Source organism: Papaver somniferum, chromosome 6, assembly GCF_003573695.1.
Source record: "Papaver somniferum cultivar HN1 chromosome 6, ASM357369v1, whole genome shotgun sequence".
In the NCBI taxonomy this organism is placed as follows: domain Eukaryota; kingdom Viridiplantae; phylum Streptophyta; class Magnoliopsida; order Ranunculales; family Papaveraceae; genus Papaver; species Papaver somniferum.
The window spans coordinates 85347867-85367278 of NC_039363.1; the positions used below are offsets into that span (position 1 = coordinate 85347867).

General features: G+C 36.6%; 2 protein-coding genes across 3 annotated transcripts; both read right to left on the minus strand.

Moving 5' to 3' along the window:
• Window positions 1-6905: 6905 nt before the first annotated feature.
• On the minus strand, window positions 6906-12391 carry LOC113288254 (probable amino acid permease 7). Of its 2 annotated transcripts, XM_026537230.1 has the most exons (3): window positions 12097-12391; window positions 11747-11983; window positions 6906-7353 (listed from the first exon to the last, which is right to left on the minus strand). In XM_026537230.1, the coding sequence occupies exons 1-3, from the start codon at window positions 12212-12214 to the stop codon at window positions 7235-7237; spliced, it is 474 nt and encodes a 157-aa protein (XP_026393015.1). In that variant the 5' UTR covers window positions 12215-12391; the 3' UTR covers window positions 6906-7234. The 2 variants fall into 2 exon arrangements, with proteins under 2 accessions (XP_026393015.1, XP_026393014.1); XM_026537229.1 differs by lacking the exon at window positions 6906-7353 and having other exon boundaries at window positions 10901-11983.
• A 1178-nt stretch (window positions 12392-13569) lies between these two features.
• On the minus strand, window positions 13570-16256 carry LOC113288255 (APO protein 1, chloroplastic-like). Its single transcript, XM_026537231.1, has 4 exons — window positions 16043-16256; window positions 15916-15959; window positions 15024-15391; window positions 13570-14926 (listed from the first exon to the last, which is right to left on the minus strand). The coding sequence occupies exons 1-4, from the start codon at window positions 16098-16100 to the stop codon at window positions 14086-14088; spliced, it is 1311 nt and encodes a 436-aa protein (XP_026393016.1). The 5' UTR covers window positions 16101-16256; the 3' UTR covers window positions 13570-14085.
• Between the last annotated feature and the right edge of the window lie 3156 nt (window positions 16257-19412).

The window sequence follows — 19412 nt, forward strand, 5'->3', positions numbered from 1 at the left end:
AATTATGGACTGATATTTCGAGTAAAACAAGAACCAAGTGTAGAAGCGTGCAGTTTTTACATACACCGGGCTAACTGACCCATACTGACCCATACTAACTCAGGAGAGCAAAATACTACTAGTTTAGGAACTGATGGCGTTAGCTTGAATTAGTTGCGTATACTGTTGTTTCAAGAAATTTACTTGTAGGGAAATCTTTAAATTTCAGGAATCAAATGTATACGGATCTGCCTTAAATAGTGTGGGTGTGATTTGCATGCGTTAGCAGCTCCCAAGATACTGTACACACGCAGCTTAACAAATATTCTGAGACTCCACGGAGGATTAATTGGTACGGTAACTTTTTTCTTATAAAATGTGGTTATGAGAAGTAAATCTAAATAATTACTTCTATAGCTTTCTTATCAAATGTATTACAGACCCTGCTCGCGTCTGACTGTCGAAGTTTCATCCAAATTCTGGAATACACTAACAGTAGAGACCTCGAGTCCCACTTAAGTAGCGTAACTTTCACCACAATTCAGGAAGAAAAGAAAGAAATAAGATGCAAAACCTACTTCAATCATACTTAACATCGACAAGATATATGAAACCAGCTAGCATCTTAAGACAAACAAAAAAGGACAAATATACAAAAGGTCACGAATGAAGACAAGAGCAAGTCGGTGACATTACTCCAAAGGAGACGAAATGTACAATCTGTATATCCTATTTGACTATTAGAAGGTAGGTATGGATAGATTCTTCTTCACAGAATTCAATGGGCAGAAGAGAAGAGAAGAAGTAGAGGAATGATATGATCATGAAAATAAAAGATATAGATTTAGATTTAGTATAAAGGTGAAGGATAATATAGACAATTTCTATTTTTAGCATATCTATTAACCCTCTTCAGTGGATAGGAATAAAAAAGTAGCCCTTAAATATGTCAGGTGAAAGAAATCAGCCTATCTTTGACATTGATTGCTCGAAATCAAAAAATTGATCCGAAATTTTTCTAGGGTTTACAGTAGCAGAAACATAATCGGTAGATAACAATCTATTTTACCTACCGGTTTTGGTTGATGTTCTACATTTCTTAAGGACATAAACCATAATCGATAGGTAAATTGATTGTTATCTATAGATTATTCTTGATTCAAAAATGAACACCATTAACTACCGATTGTGAAAGTAGTAAATTTCGATATTTTATTAAGTTTTGAAAATTTGAATTTGGGGCCATAAACACAATCGGTAGGTAATGATCATCACTTATTAACACAATTTACTACCGATTATGGTAGTATCAAAGTTCAAAAATTAAAGGATTTTGCCAAAATCTCATTTTGGGGCCACTATACATTCGGAAGTTAAAGTTACACAATTTACTACCGACTATGGTAGTACCAAAATTAGAAAATTGAATATATTCGAAGGTTAAAGTAACACAATTTACTACCGATTATGGTAGTACCAAAATCCGAAAATTAAAGGATTTTGACAAAATCTTATTTTACGGCCATTATATATTCAGAAGTTAAATTAACACAATTTACTACCGATTATGGTATTACCAAAATTCAAAAACTAAAGGATTTTGGCAAAATCTCATTTTGGGGCCATTATATATTCGAAAGTTAAATTAACACAATTTACTACCGATTATGGTAGTACTAAAATTCGGAAATCGAAGGATTTTGGATATTCAAAGGTTAAAGTAACATAATTACTACCGATTATGGTAGTACCAAAATTCAAAAATTGAAGGATTTTGCCAAAATCTCATTTTAGGGCCATTATATATTTGGAAGTTCAATTAACACAATTTACTACCGATTATGGTAGTACCAAAATTCGGAAATTGAAGGATTGTATTTTTGGGGCTATTATATATTCGGAAGTTACTTTAACTTCATTTACTACCGATTATAGTTAATCGACAGATTGCGAGGGGAAAATTAGCCATTACGAAAATTGAAAGATAAGGGGTGGCTTCATTTAGGTTTGAGTGACCCTATTTTATTTATTAGTGGCCTCTAATTCCTTTCTAGTGGCCCCTAAAAATGCTAGGTTCTTTCAATGGAGAGTCAACTATTTTGGATTTACTATTTTACCCGTATTAGGATCACATCTCTATCTCTTAATAAGTTTGGGGATTATTTTTCCTGACCAAATTGGGATATACCCAGATTAATTGGGGTATACCAAAATTTAAATGGACTTAGAGCCTTGACTAATGGGTGACCAAAAAGGATAAAGTTACGAAATTGCCCCTGTCAATTCTAATTAAATCTAACCCATTGGTAAAGTCAATTTTATTTACTCTTTTCCTTCTCTTTCTTCATCAATCTAATTATCAATTCTTTTCTCCTTCTATATATTTCATCAAATTCAAATAAACAAAAAAATTTCGATTAGATTTATTTTTATTGTCGATTAATTTTTTTCAAACTTTATCTAGTACTTTAGTTTGTTGTTTGAATGGCATATTAGGTCGGAAAAATCAAAATTGTTGAATTTCAGTTGTGTGGTCGGTAGGGTATCTCTTCGTCGACCTTGACAACTAGTACTAGTCGTTATCTTCCTAAGTTGAGTAATGTGACGACTTTTCATCTCTGAAACTAAGAGGATATCCAACGGAAGGATCTTAACTTCCTAAATATACGACCACCTAGGATTTATTCAACTTTTAATCAAAATTCCTCTCCAACGGAGATGTAAAGAAAGAATGTGGAGATGATATGGAGAACGGTTAATAAGACATCCTCTATGAGATCCTCTGGTTTTAGAAGGTCTCGTAGAGGATGTGAATAATCCAAGTCAACCACGTTTTATTAATTTTTTGTTCTAAAAGTGTAAAAGTTAGTTATTTTGGGTTACAAAATATTCACGAATATAAAAAAAGGTTGGTAAACAAGTAGGGTTTATACGTGTATACAAGTTTTTCAAAAGAAAAACTATCCCATTGGAGATGATTTCATCAGACTTTCTAAAATCACGGAAATTTTAGCTTAATCTCTTCGTAAGATGGCTTCCTACAACATCCACATTGAAAAAATTAGAGGATCCATTGGAGATGCTTTAACACTTTACAGGGTCGTCACAGGCTCATCCTTATACTTTGCCGACTAGCGTTGTAATAATTAAGATCGTCATGTTTTGAAAATTTTGAACCTTGCCGACCAATGACTGCCGTAAAACAGTTTTTCTCTGTACATTTTTGCAATTAGTCGGCATGGTTGGGAAAATCACCTTGACGACTATAGTTTAGTCGACAGGTTAAAAAAATTAATACCTTGCCGAACAATGAAGCATTTATTATACATTTCTCTGAATGTGAAAACTCTTTTGGTCGACATCATGATTTATTACCAATATGCCGGCTATTGGTGGTCGTTATCTTCCTTATTTGGCGACCTTGTCGACTTTTCATACTTTCAGTTCTGAAAATGTTAGTCGTTATCTTTGATAATTTTCGACCCTGCCGACTTTTCATACTTTAAGTACAGAAAGTGTTAATTTCTTCTGTGATTTTGAGTAAGATGAAACCATTATACAGTTGTGCATCCTATTTTAGTGGTGTTTGACTAGTGTGGTTTCTTTTCCATTAACAAAATTAAAAATTCAAAAAACAAATTCTTTTTTTCTCAAAAATCTTTCAACAAAATCCATAAGATCAGTCTAACTAAAACATAATTTCCTAAATTTTACTTCAACTATTTAATCTAAACAAATTAATTAAGCTAATCAAGGTTTATTAGTGCTAATTAAACAAGGGTAATTTAGGCTTTCTTGAAAATATGTGTCTAAGGGGTTTTGGGATTTACTTCCAAAAGACCCTATTTTTTTTATTAGGTATACCCCAATTAATCTGGGTATACCCCTTTCCAGCCAGGTTATTTTTCTTTCATGTTTTTCTCTTTAAAATAACAAGGGGATAATTTTTTGTTCAAGGATAATTGTTGAGATTATTATGTTAGTCCCACATTGTCTGGGTTATCTAAGACCCTGCGGTTTATAATTCTTAGGGCCACTGCACTCATTACCAATTAGTTTTGAGTTGGATGTCCATATTCTAATATGGTATTAGAGCAGGCTATTTGTGTCGAGTCATTTGACCGCACCTTTACTCCGCGTCACCCGATTTACTGTTCACGTGTAGACCCGACGAGAGGATACACGCGAGTGGCCGTGTTGAGATTATTATATTAGTCCCATATTTTCTGGGTTATTTAAGATCTTGCGGTTTATAATACTTAGGGCCACTCCAATCATTGCCGATTGGTTTTGAGTTGGATTCTCATATTCTAATAATAACTTTGGAAAACATGAAAAATTATTTAAATGGTTGATTTTCTTATATTTTATGCAAAATCAAACAAGCCTATCTTTTTGAAACAGAAAGAGTGCATATTAGTCGGTAGATAGAACAAGGAAGTTGTTCCAGGGGCAGCTTTTTTTTTCTCGAAGGGCTCCACCTAATGATGAAATAGGGTCATTGGGTAGTCAAGTGAATAACTCTTATCTTATTTTGGATAATGATTAAACTGTCCTCGGTTAATTTGTGTCAATGATTTTTACTAGTATAACTATTTAAGTATTGGTAGTAGCATTAGATTAGTGAGTTTGATTTAATTTTAAAAATTAAGGGCGTATGCTCCTTTTTAGTTTTCAGTTTCAAAGAAACCTACAACTTGATCATGTTTCCTAGCCATAATAACATATACGGCTACGTGTTCATCAATTGCTAGTCGTAAAACTACTAAAAACTCAGATACAGCTAGGAAAACCAACTACGACTTAGTTATGGGTAAAACTTAAGACTTATACTTAACGTTAAAAAGTTTTTACTCGATTTTTTATTTTTTTAGACAACAAGTTTATTAAAAAAGAAAATAAAAACAGAAATCGGAGTAGACATAAAGTCAAAACCTCCTGAAGAGAAAAATCAGAAAGAAAAAAAAAAGAATTGGTAAAGCAAAGGGTACATCAACAAGCTTACGTAAAGCATTTTATCCTAGAATTATTATCAGGAGATTTTAAGTGAATTCCCTATTTTGGTTTCTTCTTACGCAAAACAGGGTGAAAACCATCCGATAGAGGAAGAGTATTTTCAATGATCATGTCCTCAAATACCAACGATGATGAAAATATGGCATAGTCATCATATTCATTATCATCTGTATATATGACTAGCATATTAAATCTATAATGATCAACAGTAGCAACCATGCTTACCTTCTAAGAGGAGATTAATTCTCTGTTTCTTGCCTTTTGTGAGTATATTCTCACCTCCCTCCTCAGATAAATAGTCCACCGAGTTCGTTTCAAAGAGCCAAGAATCATAGTATTAACAACGTTACTACCCATACTAGTAATAGGAGATATCCCGTTAACAAAATTTGTTGTTGATTCTTCTATCGCTTGATTAGTTGCTTGAAGCGCTATTTGTTCAACAAATGCAAGTTGAGCACTGCTGACATTAAGCGAACCTACTCTAACTGTAGTATCACTTCTTGGACAAGAATGAGAGATCACAGTGTTTACCAAACTATTAGGGACGAGTGAAATCATATAAATAACATTAGAGGTTACCTGAAATTCACTGCTAATTTGTTGCTCATCAACTGTCACCGAAGTGGTTGTGTCATATTTGTTGGATGCGTCACCAACAATTATTTCCGTAGGGACTTCACGTCTTTTCACAAAGTCAGAAATTTACTTACCTATGTCAACGATATTTATCCCATCATTCTTATTTGTTATAGTCTTTCCTTTTAGCACATATTGTGTAATGATTTTCTTTTGTTTGGGAATTTCAGACTTCTCTCAAGAAGAGGTAGTAAGGAACCTTCTTTTACATTCACCAAGTCCATGACTTATCACCCTACAATGATCGCAAAAAGATGGTAGGTTTTCGTACATTACAGATGATATGAAGGTGAAACCTTCACATTAGACAAGCAAAGTTTCATATAAAGGTTGAGCTAGATCAACTTCAATCAGTACTCGTGCATAATGGCCAAATTGGTGAAAATGGGTAATTATGTCAACCTTCAAATGAGAGCCGAGAGCACTTGAAAACTCATAGAGAGTTTGAACTCTCCAATATTCATAACTTAAACCTAATAATCGAACCTAGAGTTGAGCCAAAGATTGGCTTTGATTACTCGAGTTGAATTCTGGAACCCATTTACGTAAATGAATGAAACCATGCTTGAGATGACGTATACCAGCTATTCTCACACGAAGAATATCGTCTTCAGAGTGAAACCTAAAACAAAAGAAACCTTTTCCCAGAGAAAATGTGCTCCATTTGATGTTTATAGGCCACACCAATTTCAATTTTTTTTTGAACCTCAGTTATTCTTAATGGCATTGAACCTTTCGATAAAGTTAATCGAGCAATCAAACAATTATTGCAGTCTTCTAAACCTTTTTGATATTATGATTCAGATATTCGAACCAAAACATGACCGCACTTCATAAATGGTTTAGAGACTTGCAATGCAAACCTCGGGATACGAGTTTTTAACACTTTCCTTTCATGAAGATATAGATTTCTTCGGTGCTTCACAAGATAAAGAGAAAAAACCTTAGGGGGTTTAGATGGATCCAGGAAATCCATGGACAAATGCCATGAGCGTTGTGATCTTCCGAGGATGACTCGGGACAGAAGATTGAGATGTCTTATGCCATGAAAAACCCTAGAAAAATCACTCAAAAATCCCCTCTTGTTTTATCTGAGCTCATGAATTATCTATTACCAATCACTTAGATATTAAAATACTTATAAGCTTATACTAACAAAATTTCTAACGTATGTTAACGATTTTGAATTAACAAAATTGTTATTGGGAGTAGATTATAAGATTCTCGTAAGTATTTTGAGGATATGTTTTATCATTTTCTTCTAAGATTTTCAAAAAGATTCGTAAAAATTATCAAAATCCGCCTTCTAAATCAAAACAAAAAAGACAAAAATATAAAGTTTTTCCGACTTTCAAAAATTAATAAAGTGATTAGCCTAATCCATTTACTAATCGTAATTATTTAGTTAACCATTATAACACTAATTAAATCGACTACTAACTATTACAAAGACTAGTTGAATAAGAGGTCATAAAATTATACTCCTACATTTTTTCTGTCTTTTTAGTCATCCGAAGGTAGCCCTGATAATAAGGTTTTTCTTTCTTTCTTTCTGATGCCAATGTGCACCCTAAATTCACACTCGTAATAGAAGCATCGGTTACTGGTAAAGTGGAGATAAGTACCTCATGCTGGTGGCGGCAGAAATGACATAGGCAATGCCAGTGCCATACAAGTACGTCTGTTGGAATACCCCACACCATAATACACTCTTGTTTCCTGTTAATCATTCATTTGCCAACCACTAATCAATACTACCGAACCGGCACTTAAATACTAGTTAACCAGGGATAACAAAAATAAATAACTCCTATGGATCTCATACTGTGATCTCAAAAACCAAAAAGCTTAAATTTATGCGTCAACTTTATCCAACAAGGCAACAACACACCATCCTTGCTTAATAAAGTGATCTCTTGCGGCAGCTTTAGCAACAGCCAATCAAATAATGAAGATTAAGTTAGCACCGGGCCCTGCTGCATTTGTGTCTTTGTATAGTACCATGAAAATAAGTAAACAAAAAAACCATAAATTCAAGTGGGAATGTTATAAATATCCTCCATTTTTTTTGAAGTCATTTGTGCTAATTGCTTTCACTTTTTGGAGTCAACTTGAGAAAGTTGCTTCCACTTTTTGGAAGCAATTTGTGCTAATTGCTTCCACATTTCAGAAGATAGGGATATTTTCAAAAATTGAATACGATCCGCGAGTTATAATCCCAAAGGTGTCACTATCCATATACAAAAACTCCAACAAAACAAATTGTTCACAAAAACTCCATTTAATATAAACTGTCTATATTACCCTTCTACTTTAAATCACCCAAACAAAAACAAAAATCAACCACACTTTAATTCTTATTATATTGTCACCCCCAACAAGAAATAAACAACCACCAATAAGCACCGCCGCCACCGATAACCACCGCCACCACTTCCGACCACCGCCGCCACCGCCACCACCTCCGACCAACGCCACCCCCACCGCCGCCACCGACCACCGCCGCCACCACACACCCCGCCGCCGCCGCCCCGCTGCCCCCCACCGACCACCACTGCTCCGCCACCGACCACCACCGCTCCGCCGCCACCGCCCGCCGCCGCCACCAATACTGCGCAATTGCACCACCACCGCCACCACCTCCAACCACCGCCACCACCTCCAACCACCACCGCCACCACCTCCAACCACCACCACCTCCCAAAAATACGATGAAACCGATTTTGGTTTCATCATAAATACGATGAAACTAATTTTGGTTTCATCTTGGTTTCGTGAGAAATCACCTGCAAGAATTTTTTTAAGAGGTATTATACATCTTCATGGATAGAAATACATTGTTGAAATACGATGAAACCATAATTGGTTTCTGCGCTTCAACAGCAATACCACCAGTTATGTCTCAAGACCCATTACTCAGCTTCACCTGGTATATCTTTCCATCTAGGTTTACAGGCAATTCCTCATTGTATTGCAGCACTTTATTGCACCTGCAACTACAGATTCACTTCAATCTCATCCTTGGCTTCACTGCAAACACACAAGTTCCACTCATTACAGCTTCAGTTAACTCAACTGACTGAAACCATTACTCCATAGTTGTAGCTTCTGCAACAGTCACCAACTCCAGTTCCATTGCAACTGCAGCCAGGTCCTGTAGTTCAATTCTTGCAACTTTACATCTCCTGCCACAAACAAAACCACCTGCGATGCTTCCATTAAACTCTCCACCAGAAACTGCAATTGAACTTCAGGCCTGCACTTCTTTCTACCTCGCAATCCCTTCTAAACAACAGCAACATGACAGACTATCCCGACCTCCAAATTCTGCACATACTAACTTCCATTACATCCATTCTGCAACCACACTTCTTTAATTCAGTTCGACTGCTCGTCTAATGTAGCACTACCTCCATTTCAAACTCCATCAGCAACAACTTCAGTTTCAATTCAACCACCTGTAGCAGCAACTCCAACTGCATGCACTTGAGCATCGAACATATCCAGTTGAATGCAAGCATAACATCTCCTACTTGAGCTGTACCTGCAACTTCACAACTGCCCCACCTCAGTCACAGATTCAACACCACCATCATCTGCCAATTCTTGTTATATGCCCAACCATCATCTCTGTAACATCACTGGTTCATTTCAGCTGCAGTTCTCTTTGCAGTTCAAAACCCATTAGATCCTGTAATTTTTACCTATCCTAACATACATCTAGGTTCAGGCCTTTCAAAGCACAAATCCTCCTTCTTGCAGTTCCATCAGTAACTCCAGTTCATCTGTGACTTCATTCATTTTGCTACTTCAGTTCAGCATCAGTTACACAATTTGCAAACCTTCTATTCCCTGTAGCTCATAACCATCACTTCATCTCAGTTTCTAGCTTCAGTCTCCGCCATCATTAGCAACATTATCTTCAGCTTATTGTCGCCACTGCTATCTCCATGTATCGTTCTCAAAAGCAACAACATAAACAAATCAAACCCATCTACAATTCTTCTCAATTGCAATTTCCAGTTTCAAATCTCAGTTCAAGGAAACCCTAATACCACTCCATCTTCTCTGAATCAAACCAAAACTTCCCTTGTTCAACTGGAAATCAAATCCAAGTTAAACCTATCTTCTAAATCTTCACAAACTCTTCGAATCGAATACCCATCTTTAACAAACCCATTTTCTCCTTTTCATTTTCTGATTTCTTCTCTGATATCCACAGCAACAGAAACATCTTCTCAATCCCTTGAATTTCTCGGTTCAGAACTCAATAGTTCCTTCCATCCTCTCTCAAGATCGGACTCAATTTCATCTTCAATTTTCTCCTGCTTCAATTGTACTCATCAGCAGCAGAATCAATTCGTCACCAACCCATATATGTTCTTCTTGTTCTTCAATTGTAATTACAGTTGCAACCCTAATTTCACCAATTTCTTCATCCGATCTTACAGAATCATCAAAACATCACCAGATCCACTTGTGTTTCCTTCTGATTTTTAAAATGAAACTATGGTTAGGGTTTTGATTATGGTTGATGTGACGTGAAGAGGAGTTGGGGGTGGTGATGTTTACGGTGGTGGAAATGGTGTTGGTGGTGAAGGAATTGAAGGAGGCGGAGGAGGGTGGTGGTAGTGGTGAGATACAGACGTGAAGTGGTGTGTCGGGGGAGAATAAAATTATTGTTGGTCTTCGTGGAGATCCATTGTTGCTGCTGGTGATGATGGTGGTGGGAGAAGGAGACGGAAGAAAGAAGAAAAAAGAAATCAGAGAAGAAGAAGAAAAGGTCAAGGGCATGTTTGTCTTTTTTTTAAGTAACAAAAACTAAATTTACACATTATTATTTGGCTTGGGGTTTTTGTCCCAGTTTTATTTGAAACGGTTTTTATTTGATAGAAATAATATGACCGGTTTTTTCTTATCACTAGTTTGTTCACCTAGGGGTTTTGTCACTAGTTCTGAATTGAATAAGGGTATATTTTAAGAGGTATTTAAATAATGTTCCCTAAATTCAATGAGATCCCCTCCTCAACATAGAAAAGTACTTCCTTCGTCCCTAATTAGATGAGTTATTTGGTTTTTAGTTTTGTCCAACAATAGATGAGCTATTTCACTAATCAAGGGGGTATTTCTAAAACTATCCTTTTAATTGATTATTGTTACTAGATGAAATATGTATAATTTGATAGTCATGTTTATATTCGTTGCGTAGGTGTGTTAAAATGCTTTTCAACGGTATAAGATTTACAAAAAATCGTGGTATAGTTTAAGAGATAAATCGTTTCTAAATTTTACTAATTATTGTTCATGAGGGTATAGTTGTAGAAAATACTCAAATATACTCCATTTTCCTCCTTGTCTTAAAATTTGTGCAAACTACAAATAGCTCATCTAATTAGGGACGGAAGGAGTAGTAGATATGGAGATCTGGTTAGAGGCAGGCAAATTCATTTGGCACCTCATGGGCTGTAGTTGGGCTCAAGTCACGGTCAACTTATTTCCACAGCTGGTTGGTAGTTGCGTTACTTGTTAACAGGTACTGATGTTAGTTGTGAATGCTCGTTGACGTTGGGAACAATGTACTCCACATATTAAAACGGTAAGTTTTGTCAACTTCCACATGTCAATGTTTTTCAAGCACTAGTTCTATTTTTTCATACCACTGGAGATCAAAAGGCAGTAACCATACTGATTAGCACAACGGTGACTGGCGGTATCATTTTCGTTCAGTGATTGAGAATATCATAAGGCAGGCAGGCAAATTGATCACCGGCCCCATTCGTTAATTTAGCTTTCTACAGGGACGGACCCCCTTCAGAGTTCAGAGGGTCACCCGACTCACCCCTCTTAACGATGACAAATGACAGGCACATACGAAGCCCTTGGTGTTCAAGCTAATTTCAAGAGTGCAGCAGGTTTGATTGTACTGGATATTAACTCATTTTGATTCGATTCAACTCTAAGACGCAAAGAGAAAAAGAAAGTCACGAAAAAAAGATAAAGGGGAAGAGTGTGGGAACATTAGCTAAAAAGTTAAATGAAGTCATTAGGTAGATATCGATTTCAAAAAAAGAAGAAGAGTAGGTAGGCATGATTTCGATTAATGTTTGCTTACCTAGATAATACTTGACGGCCATGGTGTAGGAACGATTCCTGATGACGCCAAATTCAGGATCAGGTGACCTGTAACAGTCTGATAAGAGGGAAACAGATACAAGTGTGATCCCTGCTAGACTGAACAGAGCTATGGGTCCTGCTATCCAACCAAGCTGAGCAGTGCTCCATGCCAATGAAAGTACTCCTGACCCAATCACCGCTGTTAGTACGTGCGCTATTGCTGTCCAGTAACTCCCTTTTATCATCCAACAAGAACAAAACCAAAAACATAAATTAGAACCCCAATGTAACTAGAAATTTTTTTCCATCGTTCTGTGAAATCATTGGAAGAGATCAATATATTAGAACCAGTTCTCTTAAAGTGTTTCGAAGAAGAAGACGATGGTGATTGTGGTGATGCATGTTGGTATTCCAGAAGTGGAACCTCATGATCCTCATCTTGGTCTGATAGTCCTTCTCCTCCCATCACTAATTAGCTAGTTTCTGTGCTACTTTTACAGATTTTAAAGCCAAAGATATAAAATAAGAGGATTCTTCTATTCTTTTTGTTTTGATCAATAATGAAAGGAAGTCATCATTTTGGTTGTTGGCCTTGGCGATCTTCTTCGTTTTGTTCTTTTCTTATTGGTAATAATAGATGAATGACTGAATTTTGGGGTTGGGTTTCTTCGAATGTCCCTTGAAACTAATTTATTATTAAAAAAGAAGTATATGTCTCATGACACACGTTGCATGTGGGATTTGTCAATTCTTGTAGGGGTTCGCTCATTCGTTAAACAAACCGGGGAAGTGGTTATCATGACCTCATAATTCTTTTCTCTCCTATCTCTCCTCTCTCCCACTCCTTCTTCACAACAAAACCATCAAAAACAGTCATTTTCTGCTCAGATCTAGTCCATCAGATTTCTTCATTTTTCCTTACTTTCTAGGTTAGTTAGTAGATTAGTTTGGTTTTTATTATGTTTTCTACTTATCTACACCATTTTGGTGGTTTTATCTACTTTTTTGAGGTTTATCTTCGCTTTAATGGCGATTTTTGGTTATTGGGTTGGGTTTTAAGATCAATAGTGATACTCTCCATGCTCTCTAACGACGAAATCTTCATCTTGGTTGTCTCCGGCGACGGAATCTTCATCATCAACTTATCCAGCGACGGAATCTCCATAGGTGGTCTTTTTGACGATGGAAGCTTCATCACTAGTTATAAGAGATTTGAACAAATCACTCCTACTTTTGGAACATTTCTTTCTAAAGAAGAAAAACAAACTAAATGGTTGGAATTTAATTCCGAGAAAAACCATCCTTCTTCTATTTAATCGGATCTTATTCATACTTGTATTTGTCTTACTCCGATAATCCTTCTCTTTCTCTTGTCGGATTTTTCGGTATTGTACTCTTACGGCATGTTCTTGTTACTTCGTATTCTCTTATTTTCGATCTTAAACTCATTGTAACCTTGAAATCTCGTTAAACAAACCGGGTACATAGCTGATTTCTAAGCCATTATGTCCCTAAAATATACTTTACACTGTTTTTTTTTTTGGATATTACAGATGAAATTGACCATCCAATCCAATGAGTAACCAACATCTGAAATTCCAGTTAGCTACATATTATAGTAAATATCCTTTTCAATCAATTTCAGTCAGGTACATATATAGGATACAAAATGGTACTCAGCTTTCTTTTCAGTTTCTCTTTTGCCGTGCTGTGTATACATAGTGCATATACTGCTGCTGGCTGGTCAGTTCTTAGCCAGAAACAGCTATTAAATTATTTAGCCTAGTCCCCCACCATAACTTGATGGTGCCACCAACCATCAAAAATGATAACCCAACGACATTCATTAATTCATTCATGATACAAGCCAACAAAATATTCCTGGGGTTTGATGTGAAATTTTGATCGTATCCTCTCAAACCACTTTGTTTGCTGAGGAATCTATCTACTGTTATTAATTTAAAAAGAGAATAGAAAGATTGGAGGCACCAATTCAATGGATAGATCCGAGGATCATAGATTAAGAGGAAGACGGAACATCTGATGCCAGATTGAATTCGGGTTATTAGTTTGAAGTCTCATTTGACTAGTAATGCTATTGTTTCTGACTTTATTCCTAAGGAGCAAATGGGCAGTACCAGAGAAATCCATTTTTCACTGTCAACTAAGCACATTTTATTACTAGGATCATCATCATCATATCACGCAGTATTCATGGGGTTTAGGCACATACCTCAGTCACCCATGAGCTTAGCTTATATATAGTACACTATACCTTCAACATCGGTATCGAGGAGATTCAAGGAGAGCATTTGATACTTTCGAATTTTGATGTCTTTAAACAACTAGGCCTGCTTCCTCACTATCTGGTATCACAATGTCAAGCCTCATCATGGGCTTGTATATATCTGGCACTTTTGCGCCAGCCTGTATACACACTTCAACGACGGCAGGTGCTTTACCATAGAACCTCTTCAGTGCACCTCGCAGTGAAGGTCCCTTAGGGTCCCGCACATGCCATACATAATTTGGCGGGACTACTTCGTCGACTGTTGCGTCTTGCCATCCATGTTTGCCGTCTCTCCATTGGTGCTTGAATTCCCCGCACAACTTAGCATTGTGACCCCAAGGACCCACGTGAACCTCTGGGCAGTAGCCACATGCCTTCACCGAGTACTTCTGCATCAACTTCATCACACCCCACCTCACAGTCTCATATGCATTGAGAGTCTCCTGGGCAAGCGTTGGTACAACAGACGCTGCTGGAGCAGAAAACTGCCCAATGTGGCCCATGTACGTATCGAGCTGCAGGAGTGGGTAAGATGAATCTCCAGAGGGTATTGGCTTAGGATCCTCTACAAATCCACCTAAATCGATCACCTTCTTCCCCAGTATCCGAATGGGTTTGGTTCTTCTCCGTGAAGGATATTCTGGTACTTCTACACCTGCTTGTATGCACAGCTCCACAGCAGCTGGAATTCTGTCGTAGTTGAATCGGGTCTCATGCTTAATGCGCCGGCCAAAGGGGTCATACTGGTGGTATGCTTCCATAGGGAGAAGGATATCGTTGACGGAAGCCTTGACCCAAGTGTGGTGGCTTCTGCGGTGAACATTCCCTGGACCTTGACAGTCCTGGATCCGATGACCAGTCTGACCCACATGGACTTCTGAGCATATGCTACAGCACAAGCATCAATATTATTAGGACCAAACTAACAATTTTTTCATCTATCAAGACGAGGTAGTTACAAGCAAACCATGATTAAACTAAGTACCTGCAGCCATGGGCAGGAACAACATGCAGGAGCTGTGCAAGGCCTTGTATCAAAACCTTCCAGGCTTCAACTACCTTATACGCAACGGGAATCAAATCAGGAACGAGTAATCCATTCTTTGGTGGCTCAAGAGGCTTCTCTATTCCCCTCTCAAAAAGTTTTTTGTCAGCTCTTGCAGCCTGTTGGATTTTCTTCAGGGGGACTGGATATGGTTTCTTCTTTTTCTTAGACAATATGGGCGGGAGATCAATATTTTGAGGATATGGTACTGATCTCTTGAGTATGGGATACTCTCTGTCAGCCCCACCAGCACCACAAAAGGTCCTAGCTTTTGAGGGTCGATTAAGTTGAAGCTCTTGGTACCAAAACTGCAACCGCATTAAAACCCAGGTTAGAAGTTTCACGACACAATACCAAAGAAGCATTAACACCATATATCACCAAAAGTGAGAACTTATTATTTGAAGTTATCGGTATCAGAAGGATTCTCGAACACCGTCTTCAAGACCAGTAAAACAAAATTATCTCCCCGACTCATAAATTAAAGTTCGGTGTAAACATTGTTTCCACAAATAAGCAACCATGTTAGGCAATACAACACTGGAAGCATCAGATTTAGCGAATGTATATACTATGTAGTAAATGTAGTCCAAGCTATAGAATAATAAAGAAGATATATGTGATCCCTTCAGTGAGGATATTCATCGAATACGTTGGGTTCATCAGCAACTGATTATCCTTGCCATCAACTAAGATTACCACCAACAGTTCCATATATATATGTAAGAATGTTGATCATCAAATTCCATACCCAGAATCAAACAACTAAAACACACAAGATAATTAATTCAACCCATTAAAAGAAAATAAAAAACAAAGGAGAGTAACAAACCTTGAATTTTATTGGGTTTAACTCCAGAAAACCAAGACACACACCTGATTCCCACAAACAGACATACATGTTAGAATCACAAGTGAAAGATCAGGAGAAAGAGAGTAACTGAGAGAGAGAGAGATACCTTTTTGAGGTGTACCCCATGACCATGGTATTGACGCTGAAACTGACTGTAGCTGCATCCGTTAGGATTGGATAATCTGAGAGTTACACTAATGAAAGATTAACTTATTTCAATTGGGTTGATAAAAGGAGGATCAAAATTTCATATTTCCCAGACCCAAAGTTTTTCTGGTGTAGCTGCGAATATTAGCGGGAAGGAACTACTACTTGACTAACTGGACTGTCATTACAATAGTTATACTAACTATTCTTCTAGATTTAAGACTATTACTAATTCCTATCCGATTATGTCTTTATACTGTCCTATATTTCTTATGAAAATATGGAACGATTTTATGGGCACCATTGTTTTTTTTTTTTTTGGAGACCATGATTTGATCAGGCCACCTTCCCTATAGTTATAAAGGGTGTCCTAGAAGGTGGAAATGACTAGTTTACCCTTTAACCTAATTAAAATTATAACTGATCTACAACTTCTTCTTCCTCTAGTCTACAATTTTTATTCTTCTCTTATTCATCAATTTATGATCATCTAAACCTGATCATATACAAATCTAATCAAAATCATCAAATTTTCATCGTCGTCGATTCATTGAATTTTCATCGTCGATTAATCAATCTTTTGTAAACAAACCCGTCCATAAGCATTTTTTTACAAACCCATTACTTCTAATTCGTTGTTGATTGAAATTTTGAGCAATAGTCATCAAAATAGGTCGAATATGGAGGTTACAGTGGTAAGTTCGGTTAGGATAATTTTGAAAAAAACCCTAGTTTACAACCGAACTTTTAAATATAAAGAACACGAAGAACACTTTGGTTAACAATTTTTTTTGTTCCTAACCGAACCCTGAGATCGGTTGAGTCGCAAAAATAAAATTCAAAACCGAACTCTTCTTTGTATAGCCAAATGTTGAGTTCGGTTAAATTGCAAAAATAAATTCCTAACCGAACTTTACTCAGAAAACCTATATAATGAGTTTGGTTAAGTTGCAATTTTTTTCTGCTAACCGAACGAAGAGTTCATCAATGTTTTATAAACGTTGCGATCATGCCGAACCTATAGATTTTAAGTGCATGGAAAAACTAAGGGTTCGGATGAATGACTGGTTCGTAAAGATTTTGCGAACCTACCGAACTCTATTGTTTAAAGTTTGGTTACAACATGGTCGAGTCGACCGAACCGAACAGAACTCTGTAAACTCAAGCATAGTAGTTCGGTTACATTTGATTTTTCATCATCTAGCCGAACAAACAAAAACTCCATTAAAGTTCATGTTCGGTTACCTGTGTATTTCTGATTTATTAACCGAACTGCATTTGCAGAAAGTTCGATTACATGTTCTTCATATAATATAACCGAACTATGTTGATCTAGTTGAAATTTTTTATCATAATTTTCATTTTGAAGATATTTTACGCCATTTATAGCAACATTAACTAAGTTACAAGCATACCTCGGTACCCAAAGGATGTTTTTTCTCCATATCCACCAATCTCAAAATAATATTTTCTCCATCTTCTTCTTCTTCTACTACTTTAATCACTCAATAATTCTACCTCTTTTAAAAAATTCATATACTAATTTAACCTTAATCAATGATTAATTACACTAACTAATCATTAAACAAAATTAATCAAAAGGGTAATTTTGGTATTTATACAAATATTTAGATAAGGGGTGACTTAGTTTTACTTCAAATATCTTTCCAAAAAAAAAATGGTCCCTCCAAAAAAACAGTGGTGCCCAAAAAATCGTTCAAAATATGTACGTTGTTATCTCATGCATCTCAACCCAAACCACAAGAATTTCATGAATTCTTATGAACATTTTTATGGACAATTTTCTATTTGGTTATATTTTTTAATCACAACATCCTATGGTTTTCCACCACCACCACCCACTACCACCACTTCCAACCACCACCACCACACACCACCAACTAGCACATGCACCACCACCATCACCCACCAGCGCCGAAAACAACCACCAACACCGACCACCATCACCACCACCACCAGGGATGAAGGGAGATTGGGACAAGTGGGTTCTGCCGACCCCACTTGATTTTCAGATTAGCTAAATTAGGTTTAGTGTTTTCGTAAATTATATATCTTGTGGGGGCAAAAACCGATGATAATTTAAAACTCTATTCTTCGTAGGGCAAATTTTAAACTTGATTGATAAAAATACGTTAAATGTATGACATAGATATGAAAATCGATATAAATTACTCTCTAATTTAATTAAAGTATATTTATAACTTCATTTTCACTCAAAACAGTCATTCAAAATCAGTTAGAATGCAATAAAAAAAATGGGCAGACATTTACTACACAAATATGCCCCCACTTGAGAAGAAGTCTGGATCCGTCACTGACCACCACCACCACCAAAAACAACAATAACAACCACCATCATCACCCACCAGCACCGACCACCACCCACCACCACTACCACCACCATACACACACACACCAACCACCACCACCCAGCACCGACACTACCACTACCGCCTCCACACCATCACCTCAACTTATGGATGGTTTGTTTTTTTTTAAAGGGAAACATGATAACCTTGATTTTTTGAACTATATCACGATTTGGTAATCCATTTCAATTTTTATAAATCTGGATTAATCCTAACTCAACCCGATATAATCCAAAACTATATATCTAAAAGAATCTAGGAGATAATTTTAAGAAACATCATAACTCCACTAAATTCAGGTAAAACTAGTATTTATCCATATAAATCCGGATCCAATACTCCCTGTTAGCTTCACATCCAAGATAGTATTTTCTTCTTCATTTTTTTGATTCAAAAGATAATTTATTTTAAACTTGAGCAGAAGCATTACCAAGCTCAACGTACATTATCAAGCTCAGCGTACCAATCCCTATTTAATAACTAATGTTTTATATTTAATATAATACCTTGAGTGCTCCTACAAAAATAAGGATCCATATTATGTAAAAAACTGACTACATTTTCACAATCAGACTCAAAAACTACATTTTTGTAGCCCTTAACTGATTGCCCAGTCTACAACATCCTTCATCGCTATGCATTATGCTTCCTCTGCACATGTTTCCGGATCAAAATCTTCATGGATGAATCTCCCTCTAGCTCCAAGGCATTGTCCTGCATAATCTTTAGCTATCAGTCCAATACCAACTTTATTAGTTGCAGAAATAAAACAAGCATCCGTATTAATTTGAACATGACCTCTATCAGGTGGGATCCAATTCTTGATCTGAGAATTAGTGAGACGAGAGCAATTGTTACTATTTCCAACAGACTCATATTGAATGACAAAAGTGTAAACTTACATAATAGTTTATTTACTATTAGGCTTAATATTTTGAA